This window comes from Talpa europaea, assembly GCF_964194135.1.
Source record: "Talpa europaea genome assembly, chromosome: 16".
Lineage (NCBI taxonomy): Eukaryota > Metazoa > Chordata > Mammalia > Eulipotyphla > Talpidae > Talpa > Talpa europaea.
This window is the reverse complement of record NC_140084.1, coordinates 34,670,909-34,696,070: the sequence shown is the minus strand read 5'-3', so window position 1 is coordinate 34,696,070 and position 25,162 is coordinate 34,670,909. Positions and strand designations below refer to the sequence as shown.

General features: G+C 39.0%; 1 protein-coding gene across 1 annotated transcript in view; it reads right to left on the bottom strand.

The window, feature by feature from the left end:
* Positions 1–25,162, bottom strand: part of CDH8 (cadherin 8) — a gene marked incomplete at its 3' end in the record, with an annotated part of 355,245 nt that overhangs the window by 184,977 nt on the left and 145,106 nt on the right. Inside the window, exon 3 of the mRNA XM_084256775.1 lies at positions 6,765–6,884. Within this exon, the coding sequence (XP_084112901.1) occupies positions 6,765–6,884 (120 nt within the window). The remainder of the gene's footprint in view (positions 1–6,764; positions 6,885–25,162) is intronic.

Here is a 25,162-nt window from a genome sequence, read left to right as displayed (position 1 = left end):
GAATCACTTACTTAAATATAAAACAGAAAAGTACAAAATTAGAATATAGACAAACCTAGAAGATATGTGTTTGGTGAAAACTTTTTCATTATAATATCAGAGTATGATCCATGAAAGAAAGAAGTGATAAGCTGAATATGATTGAAATTTTAAATTCCTGATCTGTAAAAGATTTTATAATTCATCAAATGAAAAGATAAGCCACAAACTGGAAGAAAATATTTGCAAAATACCTATGGAATAAAGGACTCATCTAAAATATTTAGAGATCTCTTAAGACTCAACAAGAAGAGGGCCTCCCCGGTGGCGCAGCGGTTGAGCGCTGGGTTGGGAAGCTTCCCGCAGCCTCTGCAGCGCCGGTTCAATCCCTGGCTGCTCCCCAGCCACCGGAGGAGGATCCCACATGGTGCGCAGACCTCTCCTGCCGCCCGCTGCTCCCCTCAGCAGTGTACTTTGGTCCTTCTGCCTGCTCTGCTCCCCACTCTGGCTCTGGTGAATTCTCTCACCCTCCCGCGCTTCTGACTGTACCCAGTGCATGTATAAACAAAAAAAAAAACAAACAAACAAATATAATAAATAAATAAATAAAACATGCCTCTATTAAAAAAAAAAAAGACTCAACAAGAAGAAAACAAAAATCTGATTAAAAATGTCAAAAGCTTTAACAGACTGGCCTCCCTAGTGGTGCAAGGGATTAAATAGGAACCTATGAAGCTATCCATAGCCGCTGCAGCACAAGTTGAATCCCTGGCCAGTGAGCTACCCACATGGTGCAGCAGACCTCTCCTGACTCGCCCACTGCACCCTCAGCAGTGTATTTCAGTGGATCTGCCTATTCTGTTCTCCACTCTGTCTCTGGTGAATCCTCTCACCCCTCCCCCACACCTCTGGCCTGTACCCCAGCTCTTGTATGTATAAATAAAAAAAAAAATCTTTTAAAAAAAAACCTTAACAAAAATTATTTAGCAATCAAAAAAGATAAACTCACGCCATTCACAGCAACATGGATAGAGCTAAAAGGAATTACGCTTAGTGAAATAAGGCAGAAGGAAAAAGAAAAATATCACGTTTCACTTATAGCAGGGATATAGGGGAACCAAATAAGACATCAGTGTAAAAAAATAATAACAGTACAAAACACAACAAAGCAAAAACAATTATAAATTGTTTGACAATTGTTGACAATTATAAAAAATATATTTTTTATATTATAAATTATAAAAAAAATTATAAAAAATATAATTATAAAACAACAATTATAAAAAAATATAATTGTTGACAATTATAAACCAGAGACATCCTGCAGGGGAGGAGGAGGGAAAGGGATCAGAGGGAGGGAGGGAGGAGCACAGGGGACTGAGGTGATGGAGCACGGGTGCATTGGTGAAGGAAACTCTATGAGGACTACACCGAGGGGGTGGAGGGAAGCAAATATTGTTTAAAAATGAACAATGATGTAAAAAATTTAAAAAAAAATAAAAAAACAAACTTTAACAGACATCTCACCAAAGAAGATGCACAGTTGGGAAATAAGCATATACAAAGATATTCCACTTCATATGTTATCAAGGAAATGAAAGCTTAAAAACAGGATGTCACTGAATTATTTTTTAAAGAAAGCAAAATCTGAAATACTGACCACAACAAATACTGGTAAGAAGGTGGAGCAATAGGAATTCTCACTCATTGTTGATGGGAATGAAAAATAGTACAGCCACTTTGGAAGATAGTGAGGTCATCTGTTACAACACTAAATATATTCTAATCATACAATTCAGCAATCATGCTCCCTGGTATTTACCCAAAAGGATTTGAAAAATACGTCCATGCAAAAACCTGCACATTGACTGTTTATAGCAGCTTCATTCGTAATTCCCAAGACTTTGAAGTGAGTGCGATGTTCCTCAGTAAGTAAACATATAAATTGTGGTTATCCAGACAATGGAATATTATTTAGCACTTAAAAGAACTGAGGTGTCAAGGTGTGAAAACGCATGGAATGCATATAAATTACTAAGTGAAGAAGGTAATTTGAGAAGCCAACATATCTATGATTGCCATTGTATGATGCTGTGGAAAAAGCAAAAACTATGGAAACGGCTAAAATATCAGTGGCTGTCAGAGTCTGATGAAAGGAAGAAATCAATATCAGAGTACAAAGGATTTTTAGGGCAGTGAAAATATTCCCTATGATAGTGATGTATAAATGTCATATCCATGTGTCTAAACCTATATAATGCACACCACCAAGAATGAAAACCCTAACTGGGGTAATTTAGGGTGGTTATTGAGTGCTGATGTTGTTTTATCCTTGATTTAAAAAAAAAGTGCTTCGGGCCTCCTGGTGGTGCAGCGGTTGAGCGTTGGGTTGCAAAGCTGCCCACAACCTCTGCAGTGCTGGTTCGATCCCCAGCTTCTCCGCGGCCTCCAGAGGAGGGTTTCACACAGTGCGCAGACCTCTCCTGCCACCCGCAGCTCCCCTCAGCAGTGTACTTTGGTCCTTCTACCTGCTCTGCTCCCCACTCTGGCTCTGGTGAATTCTCTCACCCTCCCGCGCTTCTGACTGTACCCAGTGCTTGTATAAATAAATAAAAATAAATCTTTAAAAAAAATAGTCTTTAAAAAAAAAAAAACAAAAAACAGTGCTTCACTGCCTATAGCCTCTGCAGCGCCAGTTTGATCCCAGCCGGCCGGCCAGGGTCCCACATGGTGCGCAGACCTCTCCTGCTGCATTTGCTGCTCCCCTCAGCAGTGTACTTAGGTCCTTCTGCCTGTTCTGCTCCCCACTCTGGCTCTGGTGAATTCTCTCACCCTCCTGTGCTTCTGACTGTACCCAGTGCTTGTACAAATAAATAAATCTTTAAAAAAAAAAAAGCTTCATTCTATTGAGTAATGTTGATAAGGGAGGAGGCTATGTGTGTGAGGCAGGGAAGAAATATATGTGCTATCTCTGTACCTTCCCGCCAATTTTACTATAAACCAAATGGACCTAGAAAATAATAATAATAAAGTCTTTAACAAAAGAAAAATGAAACAGAAATCATCTTGCCAAAAAAAAATCCCTGAAATATAATTCGGGTACTTAAAAAATATGGGGGATGATCTTGCATCAGTACTAATGAGTATTGGTTATTCAGCCTACATGTTCTGACTCAACAAGGCTGCATTACTTCCTGAAGTCAAGGACAGACCAAACACTTAGAGAACCAATTTGTCAGAAGCATATCATCTCTGCTCATCCTTGAAATTTTTGCGATTTTGCTGTAATAGAATTTGAATTCCCGAGTGAAAATTAGTAGACATTTGTAATACTTTAACACATAGCTTTCAAATTTTTTTCAATGAGTGATTTTGTAAACACTCCTGTCAGTGTTGGCCTGGGTAAATCACCAAGCATGGGCTGATCCCCATATATTACTGGTTGAAATATCACATTCACCAATTTGATAGGGCAAAGTATTTTCTCTTTGGTTTTTAGGATGTGTAGTGGAAGCCAGGAAGCCCCACTTCTTGGGTTTTTCTTCAAAAAAGAACTTGTCTAAGAGTGCAGTTAGCTGGCACCTTCAGCTGAAGCATCCTCAGAATGGCCTTTAGGAGCCAAGCTGAGGTCCTTCTCTTCCTAGAAACATCCACGTCAAAAACTGGACATGCTGGATTGCATTAAAGTTTGGCCATGTGTGCAACATGAGACTCCTTTGAAAATAAATCTTTGCTCAGACACCTGTGTGGGTTTGGCAAAGACGCTGTCAAATCTGCATGACCTTATCTTGCCTCCTCTCCTCGGCTCCTGAACTGGTATCAGGTCTGCATTATGGCATGGAGGGTTTCCCTGCTTAATCCTCCTTCATGCCTGGTATGGACTGAATAGTTGGGTCATACTCCACACCCCATCAAAGAACAATCATGTTGAACTCTAATTCCCAATATGATGGTATTTGGAGGTGGGGGGGTTGAGATGTAATTAGATCGTGAAGGTAAAACCCTTATAAATAGTAGTAGTGACCATATTTTAAAAAGGAAAAAAAAAATACCAAAGATCAAGGTTGCTCACTCTACCCTGTGAGGATAGGAATCAATTATCTGTAGCCAGAAGAGGACCCTCACTCAAGCCTGACAGTGCTGAGACTACCTCTCAGACTTCCAGTCCTCAGAACTGTGAGAAATAAATATATTTCTTATAAGCCACCCAGCTTCTGGAATTTTGTTATGGTTGTAAGAACTGACAAAGTGTTTCTTTTATCTCTCACTGTCATTAACCTCACTCTCCTAAGTCTTAGCGTCTATTGTCCAGAGAACCCAACTGATACATCTTTTGGTGACAGGAGATGATCTTTATTTTCCATTTGCTAGCAAAATCAAAAGAACCAAGTGCTCATGAGGCTTTGTGTATCTTTTCCTATATTTTTAAAATACAAAATATTAATCTGTTTCTGCAAAGCACTTATACCGTCCTCGACCACACACACACAAATACATTCATTCTGGTACCAAAAAATGTTTAGATAGAATAAGTCTCAGAAATACAGTCACATTTAGATTCTATGGGAACAACTAACACTCCATTTTCATTTGAACACACTCAAGTGTAATTATGTAGGCACTGACACGAAAATGTTTACATTTCACCCATACATATTTATGATTCGACTGGAGGACTTAGACTTCTGCTTTGCCAATTATTGATTTTAGCCTCTATTTCCTTCTGTATTATGTCTACCCTCGTTAAAAACCTCAATTTCCCTCAACCAATGTTTATTAAGCAACTACTCTCTATATTCTCTAAGTTTATTTATCACCATTTCTTTTTTTCACAATAATACCAGAATAAACTTTCTAAAATATAAAGCAAATAATTTTGTATCTGTCAAATGGCAATGAAAAAGCCAAAATGAGGACATGCTGAGAGAGAGGGACTCATTATACCTGGCAAAAATGTAAATATTAAATACCATTGGCAACATTAAATTAAGCAAATGGCAGTACGTCAATGAGACTTAAAATTGCCCAAATCCTCTGACCTAGTAGGGGTCTTTCATTAGCTACACCTCACGGTGATTTATTCTGAAGATACAAATTATTTAAAGGGCATCACCTTGTTTCCTTGTATTTATGTTGAAAAAGATCGGCCTTCTAAATGGGTTATGAAATACTTGCAGACTGAGATTACCCTTTATGAATTTTTCTCTTCATATTTAATTCAGTGCCTGACCCACAATGAATGTCGAAAGGATATTTTCTGGATCAATATCTATATTACATTGGGAATGGTGAGCAAAAAGATCCAAGTAAACAAACAGGCGAGAAGGAAAGGAAAATCTATGTAATTCCACCAAAGCAATCAACATATTTTGGTTTTATAGATGTCCTTGCATCATAATCATAGTCTATGAAAGTGAACTTCAAAGATATCTGCCAGGGGTAGATATCAGCCCCAACTCTGTCAGGGTGACCTTAGCTAAGTACTAGGGCATCTCCAATATTTTTTGCTCCCTCAAAATCTGGAGCTGGCTACCTCCCCTGTCACTGTCTTAGCATCATCAAGGATCCCAAATGAGATGAAGCTGATGACAGACTTCCTAAATCGCTGAGGAAGAATATGTAATTATACCTCTAATTAATGTATTTTAAAAGAGTTCTTTCCTGTTTCCAAATCTAAATTCAATTTTAAGCCATGACCTATTTATGTATAAATGTACTTTTACTCACTTTTAAATGCATGAAGATTTTACTCTTTGAATTAAAAAACAGCAAGGAGAAGCTTTAAATTTTTAATTTAATTAATAATTGACTTAATGGTAAGACATGGAAATTTATCTCAATAATGCTGAAAACTCATGAATCAAAGAAATGATATCATATGTGTATATGCCCATGTATCAAATTTTCTCTTTGGAAAATTTGCAGATACCACCACCAGATACAGAAGAGCAATACATAGGAAAGACCTTTTGTATAAAATTTTTTAAATGTGTTAACAAAAAAATCTCAGAGGATTATAAAATCTCTGACAAAATGACTTTCTTCTATTAATAGATCATTAAAATCAGACAAAAAATATATATCTTCATTCCAAAAACTATGTTTTTATGAAGCGTTTTTTCAAATTAATTTTTAAAGGTTTTTTTAATTACTTTGTGGTTTCTAAAATCTACTACTAGACTCAGGATATTGACTGGGTTTAATATTGGCAATAATAATAATAAAGAGCTCTAGTGGATAGAGACCAGTACCCTATTTCACAAATGAGAATGTTAATACCAAATGTAACAATATCCATTTTAGGGGCATCACTATCACGTACCATGCACCGAGTGTGTGGTATTTATTGCTTCATCTGTTCTTCATCCTAACACTGAGGTAGGTTCCATACCCACTTTATAGATGTGGGAATTGAAACTTAGAAAGATTTATAAATATTGCTTGCCAAGCATCACACAGTCAATAAGTAGCTGAATTTATTCCTAAATCTGATATTTAAGTCTGGCTGACATGTAAGTACACTTTTCCCCCAAGATGGAATACGGTGCCAGGCCATCTGTTAAATAGGTGATATTCGACAAAGGATCTGCCATTTGTTTTAATCAGTCTCAAAATGATTGTTTGGCTTTTCATGTACCTTACATTGCACAGGAACAACACGTTTAAATATTATTGATATAGGCAGTGAAGTATTTAACTATAACATGTCATAATCCAAATCCCAAGAAAAGTGTTTCCCTGAAGCCATAACACAGTAAAAAGAATTCAAAATTTAGGCCACAAACCTGTTTCAGGTTCAATGGAAAAATAAGGTTGCCCTTCCAAGATACTATAAACCAACTTTGCACTGTTTCCATAAACTGGGTCATCAGCATCAGTAGCTGTTACATTAGTGACAGACGTACCTAAAAATAAAAGGGGAGGGGGAGAGAGAAAGAGAGAGAGAAAGAGAGAGAGAAAAAGAGAGAGAGAGAGAGAGAAAATCATTAACACATTATTCTTTGCCAAGGGCTAAATTTTGCCAAGCATATCATATAGAAACCCATGTGTGGGAATAAAGAGGAAGAGAAATCTTTTTAAAAATATGGAGATAAACTACTCTGTCATGGGTTTCAACAATATCCAAATCTTTTAAGAGTACTGCTAGTTATAGTGCTATAGAAAGAGGGGCCTTTTAGAATCTGTATTATTTAAGATTCCTTTGTCATTTTCATGTTAAAGATAGCTATCAGATTCATATGGACTGGGAGAAAATGCAAAGAAAACATATCAAAGGAATGTGAAACATAAGGTGAATAATATGATGTAACAGGTAGCATTTAAGTCTTATAAAAGCATAACTGAATGTACCTGGAAAAAACTGGTTGCTGAGGAAAACTATCTGGAAATATCAAAGGAATATTTTATCTCACCTAATTGAATTTCACAGAATATGAAATTAGATTGGGACCACCGATTAATCAGCATGTTTAGGTAATTAGGTTTTATGGATAACAGAATCAAAACCTTTTTTTATTCAGATTAATTTTCCATTTTTTAATTCACTTATTCATTCAGCAATTGAACACAGACAGCTCGCCTGATATGAGCTACATATACATGGAGAGAGACAAAATCTATACTCCAGAAGCTTCCGGTTTTTTTTAAATCACTCTTCTCATTTTATTTGTTTCATTTTCTTTTTTCTGGAGGTAACATTGGTTTAAAACATCATGATTTAGAGGGACAGGATCACACCCATCATCAGGTGTATGTTACAATACCAACCCCACCAGTTAGGCACTGATATAGCTTGATGGTGGGAGTAAGATCAGAAAAATACTCATAGAAATTTAGCTGCATGCAATAGTGCAAGTTTGGATCCCTTACTTAGCCCAGCAAACAGGGAAAGCTCTCTGAAACAGGATACATTTGAGTGAAATTATAGACAAAGGTAGAGTTTAACCAGGAGAAGAAGGGCAGGGAAGGATTCTAAGCAGTAAATCCAGCATAAGTCAAGGCAAAATAGCATGAGAAATTCTGGGAAATGCTTAAACTGGAGAGAATTCAGAGAACTGTGTTGTCATAACAAGGACCATGTTCTTTGTGGGTCATGTCTTTTTCAGCCAGTAAGTGTTGGACACCCTGTTTGACCCAAACACACCCACCCCACACATACATACAGGGGTCCTGCTGTTTTTCAGAACCTGTTTAGATTTGTTTTCACAATGAAGGCATTTCTTCATTTGAATCACCCACTGGAAGGTAATTTTGGGGATGATGGGAATTTTGGACTGTTTGTTCACACTTGTTATTTCAGTGCCAAGGAAGTGACTAGAATTGAATGCTCATTAACATAATACTGAGGGACTTCCCTGGTGGTGCAGGGGCTGAAGTCTCAGCACTATCAAGCTATTGCCAGCCACTGTGGCATGAGTTTGATCCCTGGCCAGGGAACTGACCCACATGGCACAGCAGACCTCTCCTGTTTGCCCGCTGCTCCCCTCAGCCTTGTATTTCAGTAGATCTGCCTGTTCTGCTCCCCACTCTGTCTCTGGTGAATCCTTTCACCCCCAATCACCACCTCTGGCCTGTACCCCAGTTCTTCTATAACTAAAAATAAATCTTTTTTTTTTTTTTAAAGCAATAATGCTGAGTTTAGGTCTTGACTGTAGTTTCCTGATAATGTGTTACTTCATAATGGAGAAAGGCTTCTCTCCTAAAAAAAAATCAAGGTAAACCCAGAAGACAACAAAACAAAGCAAAAAAGAAAAAAAAGTCTTGTTCAGCTCTGAACACTGTCGGTTCTTTCCAAGACTCTTCTATTGTTTTCTTTTTGTTTCTTTTTTCTTGAACTTTTTGAACTAACTTTACAGAAAAGAGTTGCAAAAATAGGTCATGTATACCCCTCACTCAGTTTACAAGCTCAATTTCTTATCTGAGATAAACTTAGCATGAGCTAAGTTTCAATTTCAAAACTAGAAATTTAAGATTGATAGCCATTTGTATTGTCATTAGCCAATATTTCTACTTATCACCTCTTAACTGGATTACTACAGTAAATTCAGCATTAGTCTGATCTCCGCATCTATTTCTCTGCCTCTCATAAATCTGAGAGGACTAAAAAAGAGAAAACTCAGGATAGTAGACCAGATAGACCCACTCTGGTCTCTAATGGAAATATCTTTTCTGTTTCCTATAAGGTAAAGCCAACACTTTTAGCTCATCATTCAGACACCCCCTGTTTTGTTCTCAGCTTGTCTCTCCAACCTTAGGTTTGACATACAACTTTTCTTGTTATCACCCTCTTAAAAATTTTTGGGGCACATTTATCTCACTATCTATATCCTCTCACCTGGAAGATTTTTAATCCAATTCTTCGCCATCCCACACAATATTCAAATAACTACAAATATTGTACTTTCCTGTGTTCATTTTCACTAGCTAGATAATAAGTTATTTGAGAAAGTCAGTCTTAATTTCTTTTTTTTTATTTTGTTCCCAGTATCTGCACAACTGACATTCAGTGCATTTTTTTTTTTCTAGCCGACATTCAGGGTAGATTTTGTAGAACTTCTGAGTCATCATTCTGAGTAGAAATTCCAATTTTAGAGGACCATCACCACTCGACAAATATTATTGTTACATTTTCCTGCATAGTGACCATATTGCAAAAGATCTACCTGCTTTTAGCAGACACAGGACTCTTATATGGTGCTCATATCACTCCCATGCCCTGTGGGTTTGGAACATTGACCCCCAACTGCTAGGGGTGTTGCTTATTGACAGCTCAGGACTGAGAGTCACTGAAGAGGGCTGCTGGTCCACGGCCAGGCTCTATTCTCAGAGGATGTCCCACACCTGATAACTGGGCTGTGCTGGGTATAAAGACCTGGCCTGATTTCCTCAGTGTCTATTCCAGCTGAGAGCCCCCAGGGAAGTCCCTCAGCATTATGTTAATGAGCATTGAATTCTAGTCACTTCCTCAGCACTGAATCTAAGAAATGTGAACAAACAATCCAAAATTCCCATCATCACCAAAATTACCTTCCAGTGAGCGACTCAAATTAAGAAATGCCTTGATCAAGAAAAAAAATCTAAACAGATTCTGAACAATGGTAAGACCTCCTATAAGTATGTGCGGGGTGGGTGTGTTTGGGTTAAGCAGGGTGGGTTATAATTTTGCAGATGGAATATTTCTAACCTACTCTGAAACATTTAGTCCTCCCTTTGGGCAAATCATTTAACCTGTCTTAGCTCCACATTTCAATTACAATTTATATTCAACTTATTGTGAGGGGTAAACAAAATAATATATGTAGGAGTCAGAAATAAACACATGCTAGGCTTTTGAGTACCAGCTCTGTCTACATATATGAATTGAACTTTGAAAAATATTTAGATTCCTAGGGTCCCTTTCACACCTCTGGGATGGCAAATGGGGATGGTGCTGGAGTATTCTATAAAATCTTCTCAGGGGCCTCCAAGGTGGCGCAAGGGGTTAAGCACTGCACTATAAAGCAATCTGCAGCCTCTGCAGCATGAGTTCAATCCCTGGCTGGCCAGAGTGCAATCCACATTGTGAAGCAGACCTCTCCAATCTCGCCTGCTGCTCCTCTCAGCAGTATATTTCGGTTAGTCTGCCTATTATGTTCCCTACTCTCTGGTGAATCCTCTCACTCCCCACATTTATGGCCTGTACCCCAGCTCTTGTATGCATAAATAAATCTTTAAAAAATTAAAAAACAAAATCATCTCAGGCCATAGTTCAGAAACCTCATGAGGACAATGGAATTTTTCAAATTCAATCTTCTCCATATAAGCATTAATTTCTAATATTTTCAAATTTGTTTATAAAGCAAAGCATTTTTATTTTTTAATTTTTTTGCATAGAAGAACTGAGGTGTAGGCCAGAGGTGTGGGGGAGGGGGGAGCAATAGTGATGAGAGGATTCACAAGAGACAGAGTGGGGAGCAGAAAAGGCGGCTCTACTGAAATACACTGCTGAGGGCAGCAGCAGGTGAGACAGGAGAGGTCTGCTGCACCATGTGGGTAACTCCCTGGCCGGGGATCAAAGTCAGGCCTTAGTGGTGACAGGGCTGAGACTTAACCCCTAGGCCATTGGGGAAGGCCAACTGAAGCATTTTCTGAATCTATCACACAGCATTAAGAATCATAGTGATGATTTCTTGCTAAATGGAAGTTGGAGATTTTTCCATGGCAATTTACTGTTACAAAACCGATGATGATTATGTCTATTTTTACTCATTACTATAACTTGCTGTCACCTTAGTATGAGAGGTACTTCATCATATTGCCAACACTGAAACAGGAGTAAGGACAGAGTCCCATCATTTATGTGCTTTGTGTGATTCAGCGTTTTCACATGCAAAGACAAACATTTTTTATCTATGAACCCCAAACTTTTTGTGAGGTTGAAATGAAATAAATTAAGATAAAATAGAAAAAGTGCCTGAGAAGATAAATTTGGAGCCCAACTCTCTTGAACCAGAACAATTTATTTACATTCCATTCCCAACTTTTACTAGTTTTGTGTCTTTGGCCAAGTAACAAAACTTTTCTAAACTTTACCTCCTTAATTTGTAAAAGAAAGGTGATAACAAATGCTACATCCTAGGATGCTGAGACAATTAATTTATGCAAATAATACAGAAGAATTATTGAGGTGATATATCTGAGAGCTGTCACCATTATTATATGGTCATTATGTGTATGTACATGAGAGACTAAATAATAAACGAGCTTTGGGCCTCCCTGGTGGTGCAGGAGGTTGAGCGCAGCGCTGTGAAGCTGTCCACAGCCTCTGCAGTGTGGATTTGATCCTGGCCAGCCAGGGAGATACCCACATGGTGTGGCAGACCTCTCCTGTCTTCCCACTGCTCCCCTTGGCAGTGTATTTCAGTAGATCTTCCTGTTCTGCTCCCCACTCTGTCTCTGATGAATCCTCTCACCCTCTTACATATCTGACCTGTATCCCGGTTCTTATATAAATAAATCAATCTTCAAAAAAATTAATAAACTAGCTTTACAATGGTGAATAGAGGTGGATGCTGCAATTTATAATTTAGTACAGTTTTGCCTAATGGTTAAAGTCATAGCATATTTCCTTAAATTGGGGGGCGACATAAAAGACAATCCATGTTACAAAATAGCCATGTCCTGAATAAAGTAATAAATCACAAAAGAAAACACACAAGCACAATCTCACATTCTTCTATCCAATCCATCTCATGTCCATTTCCTCTCTGGTATAAAACTGTGCTGGCTTCAAAAATAAAATGTGTTTTGATGTAAGAAGCACAAGGCCAGGAACTGGGCACATTGTTAGTACAAGCTGCTCAATGTTATTTGAATTGATGGCTTTCAAATGAATACCATATCTCCAAGCCCATGCAAATGCCACATTTGCCAAAATGAACTGCTGGGTACCGGATTACAATAGCGCTAAGACAAGCCTTTACCCACATCCTCTTCCAGGATATTTCTGCCTGATATCTGACTTCCCAGGATATCCGCATCCTTCAACTTTAGACATCTGGAAATGAAAAGACAGCACTATTTTCCGTCAACGATGATATTTCTCCTAATAGTGATTCAAGACTGTTGATGCACCTGTACACTGGAATGGATGTGTGTGGAGGTTTTGTGGATGCATTTGTCAAGTGATTACCCAGAGGGGGAAAAATGGATGCTTTGAGGTTAATCTTGCAGCAGAAAAGATTTCTAGTCAAGCTGCGGTATAGGCTTCTCCATGGAAATGCATGCAGAATGCAGACCACGGAGGCAAATTGAAAAGTGTAAACCTTGCAGGATAATGTCTCTTCAAAGCAGCAAGTGTTGGTGTGTGATAAATAGGACCCTGAGTAATACCCAGGAAATATAACAACAGGATTCTCTGTTTGTGTTTTCATTTGGAACTGTTTTTGTCCCTTTGTCGGGGATACAAGAGACTCATTTAGCTAGTGACTATAAACTTGACACTCTGCCATTTCTCAAAGAAAGCCCCTATTATAATCCAACTTGATGCTGATCCTAATTATAATAATATAGCTGTTGTATTTCCAGCTGTTGTCAACAGAAATGATCCCTGTCACCACAATTCATCCCACTAGTATCAAGTATGAACACATCAATTCCAAGGTGAATTCTGCTTTCTGCTTTTAATAAACCCATTCTCTGCATATAGTTTCTTAGTTAAGTGAAATTTTCCATGTGACGCTTGGATTTTCATTAGTAGAGGACTCCCAGTATCATTTGCCTCTGCTATACCTGAAAGTTCCCTCCCATTAGCAGCAGAACCCCCCATCAAGCCCCCATAATGACAGCAAACACTGCAAGCTAAATTAACCATCAAAAATTGTACATTGTCAAGTTAGAGGTTCCAGTTTGCTGACAAACTAAGATGAAAGGCCTTCGGGAAAGTAAGATGTTGGAGTTTAGGTATTGCAGATCTGTTAGCAAGGCTATACTTTTTCATGAGCAAGTCAGCACACCAATTCTGCACATTATTCAGAAAGAAAAATGCTGTTGCTGACACCCCGAGCAGGAAAACAAAGGTTTGGTGCAGCGTGAAAATGCACACACTGGAAAAGCTAAAACTCTTATGATGAGAAGAACACAAACCCCATTTGCAAAGAGTCATTTGTAATACATTTCAGAGGATAAGCATTACAAAAGCAAGTGGGAAATAAAGCAGCAGAACCTATCAAAAGCTGAAATTCAAAAAGGTGTGCCTTCCTAGCCTCCTGCTCTCCCCTTCAAATTTCTGACTTGACCTTCTAGCCACTCTGATTCAAGTTCAGCACATACTATCCAAGGGAGGTGTCTGGCATTATCATCTGAAATGTCTTATTTAAACATTCACACATTCCAAAGAACACAGGCCTATTGGGTCATAGCAATGATGCAACTGTCTTCATTATTTCAAAAGGAAACCTTTAACCCACTTTCCCGCATCCTCCTTATTATTTCCCCCAGGACTACACAACACAGGATGTCATGGGGCACAGATGTTGCCATGACAATGGTATTAGGTTGTTGATGAATAGCAGAGCAACAATTTCATCAGACTTGCATACCGTGCTGACATTTAAATTATCACTTACTAGAAACTGGAGTACCTGGCTGGGATGCTTTATATATGTCACATCAAATCCATTCTTTTTTAGTTTTATGTGATGATACACTGGGATACACTTGGAGGTGACTGGCATGTGTTTCTAGAAGCGTTTTGCTTGTTTGTTAGTTGTGGTTTCTCCTCCTCCACCACCCCTACCCTCACCCCCAGTTACAACCTAGCACAGACCTAGTGTGCTTAAGGAAAACACTGAGGAATAAATGGGGATAACCAATGCATTTTTCTTCACTTCTCTCTAACTGATACCATAGTCTTCAACATTCATTTCTCCTGAAGGGTCTCAAGTAAATTCCCCCAGTGGGAAAGTTGGCCTAAATTCTACCAGCGCTTTTTCGGTTTTGCTATTTAATTATAGAAGACGCATGCCATATATCCAAACCTTCAAGGGGTGCTTAGGGGGTCTTTGCCGGATGAGGAGGATTAAACATGGATCACCAAAAATGACATTTTTTTTAACCCTGTGTTAGGGGAATCTCTCTCCAAGCAAGTTCTAGGGGAAATAAAAGTGAACTGCCCAATCTAACTCTTTAAGCAGAAAGAGAGGATTCCAATTCCATCCAGGAACTTCTGCTCTGAATGACTTTGGGTGATGTAAGAAAGTTAGGTCAGAATGATAATCGACGACCAAAAATGTCTTCTGTTGGGCCATTTATAAAGCCAATTGAAATAGGAAACAGAGGCAGTGTATAGCTGTCATTCCACATCAGAAACCTCTCTTTTAAGACATATACCACATAATAAAATCCTTAACGATCACTTCCCTTTCCATCTTCTTTTAAAAGTCCTAACTGAGGCTTACTGGGTGTTCTCCTCGTGTGCCAACTCAGCCTGTAGTGAGATGTCGCTGCCAAATTCTCCAAATTGAATATATTATGGGATCAGGGACAGATTCCTAACTGCAGTCAGGCAAATGGACAGCACCAAAATGTATCCTGTCATTTCTCTGGCTCTATGATTTGGGACATAAAGCGGGGAAATAAAATTCAGCTTCCATATTTTATTCTGGAACATTCAGAGGTATAAACAGTTTTGTGACTCAACGAAACATCCATACACTCTTAACACTGTGTTTTTAAAATGAGCCTGAAAAGTTTTTGGAACAATTATACACTTCAGAAAATGCATTTGAGCACACAGATATCTCCTCTTCACCATGCATCATTCCAGCGAACATCTGTATTGTGCACTGGCTGAGAGAAATGGAAAATATTGTATGAAAATGTGTAACTGTAAAATCTCAGCCATGTTTACTATGCACAGGAGGAAAGTACCTTCTGCATCACTCACAAACAATGGCAGGATGGTGGCCTACCCACTGCTTTTGCAAACGGATAATGAGGACGATTGGAGGTCTGGTTGTGAAAACTAATAAGCTGTCTGTTTTACAGTTCTATGTGCATAAATACACCCTTTCAGAATAGGAACCACTCTTTTAAAATAGAGCAGGGAAAAAGTATATTTTCTTTTCTGAGGCTGCCTCTTCCCAGCAATCAAACCTTTGCTAATCTGTTACCTATGGAAAGAAATTCTATAAATACTTAAGAAGTAAACTGGCATCATTTATGCTTTTAGACTGGCAGATATTTCCAACTTGACCTTGCAAAATTGTGCTACCAATGGCACTGCAGCTGCCTTCTACAACCTGTCAGCGTGCTGTGGGTGGAGGCATCATGCATTCTATCCTCTAGTATGAATTCACTCACCATGCACACAAGGCTATTTGCATGGCCTGCACTGTGTGCCCAGCTCTGGGTTGAATGTGGAAGACACTAGAATGTGCAGCAGAGTCAGAGTTTCTGTCTCAAAAGTGTTCGAGGTTTATTTTAGCAATATTTTCATATGGTTCCGCTTTATTATAGGAAACTACAAATCTTTGCTAAACTCATTTCTAGAAGGCAACAGCATGATGCTGTGAAAAGCACGTAACTACTGCAATTATGAAGTAGAAGTGTTTGCTCACAGTGCCTTATTGTGAGATTGGGAACACAGTCTGTATCAAGGATGTCATCAATGATGTCTTCAAGCATCGAGGATCTTTTTAAAAAAAATCTTTAAGGCTCCGTTTCCTAATTTAAAACATGTGAATAGTATAGCTCATGCTATGTGCTTCTTCTGAGATGACATGGTGGAGATGCTACTTTATGCTGCATCAAGTATGGATTGGATGACAAAATGCAGGGAAACAAGATTATAACCACTGTCAGAGCTGTTCATTTTTTTAAAATTATTCTCTTGGAATAAGCTTAATCCCTAGTTAAAAGCTAATATAATAGAGGCTTCTCCATAAAAGGGTGAGGTACCATGTTCCCTGACCCTATTACATGCAGCCAGCTTGGACTGGCTACGGAACCTGGGTGGAACTGAGTGGCCAGGTGAAGCTCTAGAACATGGGAAGGCAGGTGGGCTTGCTTGCTTCTCGGCTTTGCAATTGCAACAGAGACTTGGGAGACTTTGGAGGAGAGACATGTAAAGATACTTGGGAGAGACACTTGACTGAGAGACAATGGTGGCTACTATCTTAATTTGTATTTTAATTTTGCTCTTTTTGCCTCAGACTTGCCTGTCTCTTTTACCCCCTAGCCTTTGGTTCCCTACCAGAAGATGCCTCGGACTTGTTTCAGCTTTTCATTCCTCAGTGGCCTCACTGTGGGACAACCCAGTATGGCTGGACATTTACCAAGGAGATGGGTGATTTTGAGTGTTTCATAAACTATTATCCTTACGTCTCTCTCTATACACACTAATTCTATTAAAGTTCTTTTACACTGAGTATGCTTTGTCATTGTGCACATGTATTGCTGGACGTCTTTCAAACATGTAAGTTAGGGGGCCCCCAGGTCCCTCTCAGTTCTGTGCCATCACTAGAACTTCTAAAAATGGCAATACTGTGGTTGTGACTACCCTCATTTCATTCTTTTTACCCCCAGCTTTATCAAGGTATAATTGACCAAAAAAAGTTGTAATATACTTAAAGTGGTGTACAATGTGATGATTTGATATATGCATACATTGTGAAATGATTGCCACAATCAAGTTAATTAACACATTTATCACCTCACCTAGTTACTTTCTTTCTTCCTAAATGTGAAAGCCACACTGAGTAACCCTCTTATCAAATTTCAAACCTGGCAATGTGTGGAAAGTCACTGAGCTATTGAGCTATTGAGAAGGAGAAGTCTTAGACAAAACAAGCTTAATTGGACAATCAATATTAAGCTATGGTTTCAGGGAGGCTTTAAAAAAAATACGTATTCACTGACACAAAGTATGCCATTCTATATATGCTGCCTATGATGTCACTAAAGTAGAACTGAGTTGGGCTAATCTCCTGTTTTAACCTATCTTTATTTCAGTGTCTTAATACTCAACTGCTACTATATGCCAAGGTTTCTTCTAGGTACCTGGGACACTGCAGTCCTAGAAGATTTTTGCTTTAGTAGGAACAGAAAATTAAGCAAGTCAGTACTAAACGATGTGATAAAGCACTATCGGCAAAAAAAGAAATACTGAATCACACGGGAAGGGTAGCTGAATAGCTAAAGCAAGGCTTCTGGGAGGAGGGGCATTGACAGAGATTAAACAAGAGCATTTGATTTAAGAAAAAGGATGGTCTTGAGTCAGCATTAGAGGTGGGGTTGCAAATCATCTACGGTGCTATCAGCTTGTTCCTGGATGTAGGCATTCCTGGATGTCAGTGAAGAGCTTCTCAGCCTTAAAAGACATGAGAGGGACGTTACATGTCAATTGTATTTGAAAAAGTTAAATGTGGTGATATTAAACAAGCAGAGCGTAGCATAAGATCAGAATACTAGAATTAAGACCATTAAGACCTCAGTGAGTTGGGAAAAAAATGTACTGGAAAATCTACCTGCCTTAATTAAAATCTTGGCAAAAACAAGACAACGGGAAATACTAGGCACTAGGTTTACAAAAAAAAAAAAAAAAAAAAGATTAAGGGTCTGCCAACATCTTGAGGGTTTTACAAATTAAGAGGACAGAAAGACGAAAGGATAGAGGGTGAGACAGGGAGAAATGGACTGATTGATTATGCTTTTAGTCCTGAAGAAGTACTGATGGGTCTGATGTGGACCATATCTTTAAGTAGTTTGGTGAAATACTCCGAGGAAGGTGGAATTAATATTTCATCTCTTCATCTTGTTCTTTAATTTATCCCTTTGTCTTCACTCTCCCTGCCTTAGATCCTTCTCATTCTATAGATGTCTAACCCATTTCTATATGCCACCAATCTGTTCGTGGTTATGAAGGTATCGCAAATGAATATGTGTCCATCCTGGCCTGTGAAACATTCACCACCTACAGAGGGAGAGGCAAGGAAAGAAGCAACCCTGTATAGGTGTATCTTAGGTATGTTCAAAGTGTGGGGTATGCCACACAGGAGACCTGAGTCCAGGTTCTGCTGCTGGGGACAGACAGAGTCAGGGTGAAGGTATGCAAATAAAACCTTCCTTGATGAATTGATGAGACAGGTGGCTCAACTTCAAGGGTATTCTACGGTGCCAGCATACTGACTTTACTGTAAGAAATACCTATGTGTCAGTAAGTTTTCTTATTCCATCCCCAAATTGTCATCATTTTAAAGTGAGACTTCTTCCAGAATTGGGCTTTATAAGAAAGCAACTCAAAGTGCATCAGTTAATTTGTCACATACATTCAATATTAACTTAAATTTATGTACATTTTAGTCATGGTGGCCCATTGGGAAATAGTAACTTTGTTAGGTGTTAATGACAGTAAAAGTGAAAATGGGGGCCTCCCCGGTGGCGCAGCGGTTGAGCGCTGGGTTGCGAAGCTGCGCGCAGCCTCTGCAGCGCCGGTTCGATCCCTGGCTGCTCCCCAGCCACTGGAGGAGGATCCCACATGGCGCGCAGACCTCTCCTGCCGCCCGCTGCTCCCCTCAGCAGTGTACTTCGGTCCTTCTGCCTGTTCTGCTCCCCGCTCTGGCTCTGGTGAATTCTCTCACCCTCCAGCACTTCTGACTATACCCAGTGCTTGTATGTATGTATGTATGTATAAATCAATAAAAATCAATCAATCAATAAATCTTTAAAAAAAAAAGTGAAAATGGGCAGATTCAAATGAAACACACACAGAACTAGAGGACATAACAAAGAAAAGCCTAACTTACCTGGAAAAAGAACTAAAATGATAACATAAAGGATCTCATTTAACTAGGTTATATTTCCACTTTTTCCAGTTCTTCCTGGTTGTCAAATTTAAGAATCTTAGGTGGAATGGGAGAAAAGGCTATATACATTTTCCAAAAGCTGTGCCTTTCCAACTGTATTTTACAACATCTGAGATTTTTTTCCTTCTTAGCATTTATACTACCTTTGTGTTTACCCTTTGGGCTAATTTGTAGTTGACCCTAGTTATATAGCCCTTTTAGTCAACATTTTGCGACAGACTATCATTGATTTAGCAGTCTTGCAGAATGCCTTAAAAATCAATGTATCCAGAAGTAGGAACTGGTAGGACTTCATAACATCACATCTCGTTTTTATCACAAATTTCCAATTTACCAAGTTCCTGTCTCATTATTTATACCAGACAGGGCATGCTGATGAGATACACAACCCATTCTGTCCCTTTTGGCAATCCATTTATAACTGAAGCACAATTAATATCTTTACAGCTGTTCTCCAGGCAGAAAGAAAAATGTGGCAGCAAGTATTTTGTACATGTTTGAGTATAAATGTGTGAAATGAGGAACACCAGGATATGTCTAAAAACAGTAGAATCTGGGCTTTTCTTGTTTTTAAATTCTCCAGAGAAATATTTTCAAAACAGTATTTCATATGGAAAGGAAAACTACCTTTAGTAACTCTCCAGATTTTCCAAGAAAATAATTATAAATAAGGATGATTAATACAAACTTCATACATGACCCTCATTCAAAAAACAACCATTTTAAAAAAAATCCATGTCATCTGCCTCTTCCTTTCAAACAGCAGTTGTTTCTTTTAATCAGATATTGATGATTATCATCAAATACAGAAAAAATTCTTTCTTTCTGGCCCAACAATTTACTTGGTAAAGTTGTCTCACTCAAACCCCACATAATCCTTAAAACGTAGACTTAAGCCCTTTCAGATTAAACACTTTTATCCTGAAAGAGGACAGGAAAACAAATAGGTCCCCCCAAATATTTGTTTTTAATTCATTCATCTACTCAATTTCAAATGTGTTTCCCATAAGGTTATTTGTGGCATAATTATAACAACAATCACCCCTAATAGTAAAACCAGGAAATGGGAAAGATGATAGATAGATAGATAAACAAATAGACAGATACTCAAAATATTTGATTTCTTTAAAGTTATTTTAAAGCGTTCAAAATGTGAGCAAAAATGTTTGCTATAATAGAACGAATATATACTTAACAGTATCTTAAAATATCACTGGTGGGGCCTCCCTGGCAGTGCAGGGGGTTAAGATGCAACCTATGAAGCTGACCACAGCATCTGCAGAACAAGTTCGATCCCCCGGCCGGCCAGGGAACAACATATATGGCTCAGCAGACCTTTCCTGTTTCGCCCGCTGCTCCCCTCAGCAGTGTATTTCAGTCAATCTGCCTGTTCTGCTCCCTACTCTGTCTCTGGTGAATCCTCTCACCCACCACACCTCTGGCCTGTTCCTCAGCTCTAGTATGCATAAATAAATAAATGTTAAAAAAAATAAAATATCACTGGTGATAGTGATAACAATAGAAAATATTAAAAGTTAAACACACCAAAAAATGCTGAAGATAAAATAGGATATACAAAATGAAAATAACCAAAGGAAAATGACATTCTGACCAAAAAAAAAAAAAAATGTTTAGGTTGCCAGCATCCCATAACCAAAAAATGTGAGACCTGTGATCAGCAGCTAGTCATCACTGATAACAAATGTACTATGCAGTATAATTCCATGTTAAGTACTATATACCATGCTACATTGTTCCTGAATGAGCAAAAGAGCCAGAAATTGTAACAGGGTCATCATGAGGGAAAGAGGTAGTTACAGGTTCCCTGCTCCCAGCAAGGATGGGTGGAGCTGGGGGCGTGGGGCGGGGGTATAAGAAAAGACAGGAAGAAGGAGGGAGGGAGATCAAGATGGAGGAAAAGAAGGACTCTCTGGTGGCCTAGGGGTTATGACTCAGTCCTATCACCACTAAGGCCGGAGTTCCATCCCAGCCAGGGAGCTACCCACATGACATAGCCAACCTCTCCTGTCTCACCCGCTGCTCCCCTCAGCAGTGTATTTCGGTCAGTCTGTCTGTTTTGCTCCCTGCTCTATCTCTGGTGAATCCTCTCACCCCCTGCACCTCTGGCCTGCACACCAGTTCTTGTATGCATGAATAAATAAAATAAATCTTTAAAAAAAAGATGGAGGAAGAGAAGACCTGGAAGAGACACATGGAGCAGAGAGACAAGTGAAGAAGCCACATTTGCTTCTCAGTCTTGGACTTGCACCAGGGACTTGAGGGATCTGAAAGGAGACACTTGAAAGAGACAGAGATGTGGGTGAGAGACCCGTGGGGAGGCTGACAATGGCAGCCTTTATCTTTTTTTTTAATTATTTTAATTTCTATAATTTTAAACAGGACAATGAATTTCTTTTTCTTTTTTTTTTCAAATTTTTATCTTGACTTGTATTTTGATTTTGCTCCTGTCCTTCCGCCTGGCCTGGCCCCTTCTGCCCCTTGCAGATGGGTCTCCACCAGAAGGTGCCTTAGACTTGTGACAAGCTTTTGGACCTCAGGGCTCCTGCTTTGGGTCAACCTTGTTTGGCTGGAATTTTTTATTTTTAATTATTTATTCATTTACACAAGAACCAGATTATAGGCCAGATGCGCAGGAGGGTGAGAGGATTCACCAGAGACAGAGCGGGGAACAGAACAGGCAGACTGACGAAATACACTGCTGAGGGGAGCAGTGGGCATGACAGGAGAGGTCCGCCGCGCCATGTGGTACCCTCACTGGCCAGTCGGCCAGGATCAAACCGGCACTACAGAGGCTGCGGACAGCTTCACAGCACTGTTCTCAACTGCCTGCGCAACCGGCGAGGCCCTTAGCTGGTTATTTACCCATGAGGTAATGGGTAACTTTGAGTGCTTCATTGGGAAACTATTTTAACTATATTCTTTCTCTCCTCTCTACTGCACACTAATTATATTAAAGTTATAATTTATTGAAGGTGCTACGGACTAGAGTATGTTTTCTCTTGATGCAGTGATGGCAGAACCTATTTAGAGCAGGCAAGCTTGGGGATGCTGGGGTTCTCCTCCTTCTACAAGATAACAAAATCAGCAGCTAGCACACAAAATGTAATATGTCAGAAAGTGGAGCAGTGGGTCAAGTTTAAGAACTCTGCTCTAGATGAATGATTCCACTGCCAGGAACAACATCCCCTGAGAAACTGTGTTCAAAATGCATATACATCCCTACATTCTCCCCATGGAAACTCACTAGGAACCTCCAAGAAGGGGGTAAGGAGTCTATGCCCTCACACACTGACCCACGACAAGGTACTGCGTGTGAGTTAGGAAGAAGAAGCAGTGCTTACACCCTCTAAAAAGTTATGTTATTTCAAGTTTTTAATTACAAAAGTAATACATGCTCACTGTGGGAAACACACATCTTTTGAGTAGGAAGCTCAAAGAGACACCTCAAAAGGCACAGAAACAAGAAGGCTGGGCTTCTAGGATGGTGCAGAGAAGTGTTAAGAAGTTAATTAGCACCTGAATTCTAAAGAGCAGTCAGTACAATTTAGGACAGATGGGGGGGCGGGTGGGCAACACTGTGAAAAGCATCCAGGAGAGCCTGGAGGATTGCAGAGATAACAGCTTAGATTTCACTTCTCTAAGTATTTAAACCTATTTCTTGTCTTTGTAATTTTTCTATAATCCTAAGGCATTAGGACTCCTCTCATTCCCTAGTTAGGGTGTGTCTTGTCTGAATGTGGGTTTTTATTCATGAAAAGAAAGGATGAATACAGTTGCTAATAGTATATAAATAATAAAAGGATGAGCTATTCAGACAAGCAGGCGTGTCCAGTGGATTCTTAATTTACAACAAGAGGCTGAAGTAGGACAGATTTTTCACTCTAAATTCCTTTGTGGGCATAGCCCCCAGGCTGCATTGTCTTTGAAAGATACAAAAACCTTTGCAGTGGGGTTTTCTATATTGTGAATCGCACACGCTATCTTGTGCATGTCTCAGGTTCATTACAGAAAGAACTGAATATAAGATTGTATAAATCCCTGAAATTAAATATTTGTGTGACATACAGTAAGCTCTCTCTCCATGTACAATATTTGGTACATACTCTCACCTACTGTGTCAAATCAATACACCAAGTTCAACTTAGAAGATTGTCTCACCCACCCCAGTGAAGAGGCTCTATCATCATTCCTGTTTTCCTTTCATGCCAACTAGACACCAAGAGCTTAAAACAAGAGCAACTTAGCTTAAGACCACATATATCCCTGAGTCTCTCCTCTGCCAGGTACAAAGTTTTTCCAGGTTAGGTTGAAGAGATAACACTTGCTCTTGTGGCATGCATAATTTTAGATTATTTGGGTGGGAAGGTTTGAAAGCTCTCAAAAGTCAGTCATATTAAGTGACAGCTTTCACAGGTACAAGGAGACTACTGAAACTTGGAACAACTCTGAGGTCTTGGGATGGTCTCAGAATATGTCATGAAGTTTTTGCATTTCCTTCCCTAATATATCAATGCTACTTTTTTAAAATAAGAAATTGCTTTATAAATGTTCTGACAACACCTCAAGAAGATGCATCACTTTTTATTTCCAGGCTCACTAGTGCACTAATCGTGGATCTGATGTAGAAAAACAGAGTATTATAGACACTCAGTGAGCAAGCGGTCCTCTAAGTGTGGTCTCCACACCAGCAGCGTTAGCCTCTTCCAGGAACTTGTTGGCTGTGTGGATTTTCAGCTCCCCTCCAGACTTACTGAAGCATGCATTCTGAGGGTGAGCCCAGAAACTATATTTTAGTCATCTTCCTGGACCTTCAAATGCACATTCAGATTAGGGAGTTTACGGAGCACTGTATTATGGGAACAGTAACAGTGCTGTTATGACACATCAACAGCTGTATGACCTAAAAAAAAAAAATCCATTTATTTAATGTTATATAATGCTTGAGCTTATTTTTATAACTTTACAACCTTCTGAGTAAGGGAAGACAATTACGAAGTTTCTAATTTTATAGAAAAGTAGACTGAAAAATTCCTCTAACCTCTGTGTGTCCAAAAATTGTACAGAAAGTACCAAAGGTGGAGATGCTGAGACTACATCTAAATATGCTCTTTATTTTTTTTTTTATAAATTTTATTGTTATATTCCCCATACAATTGCAGCCCCCCCATTCTGACCCCAATCCTTCCCCTCCCGCCCCCGCCCCCCTAAAAGTGTCTCTGGTTCATAGTTTTCTGTTGATTTTGATTTTCACTTTCTTATAGTTATTCATTTTCCTGGTCCCTTATTTAAGTTTTCTAGATTCCTGCTATGAGTGAGACCATCCGGTATTTTTCTTTAAATATGCTCTTTAACCATTTAATATGTGTTACATTTTTAGCTCATTGTCAGTAAGGGTGTAATTCATAAAGCTCCATGTTTTTACACGGTGCTTTCCAGAAGTTATGACATTTTATCACCAAATGGTAGGGTGTCATAACCAGAATAGCTAGGATTTTTTAGGATGATAAATTAAGAAATGTAAGACGTGATATAATTTTCAGTATAATTTTATGTTACGCTCCCAAATTAATATATTGTAAAACATCTACATATGGTCTTTAAAATTGCATTCTTTGTGAAATTTTGAACAAGAAATAAGCATAAATTTCTAGGCACACAATCTTGCAAATCCCTTAACAGTTAACAATTGCTGTTTCCCTGGTTCCTGCATTACCCTAAAAGATTTCTGGTTCTGATCTCAACTGCCTGTTCCCCATTTATTATACAAGGCAGCCACACACTTCAGGGCTTTGGAGTGACTGATACCAAGAACCCTGGTA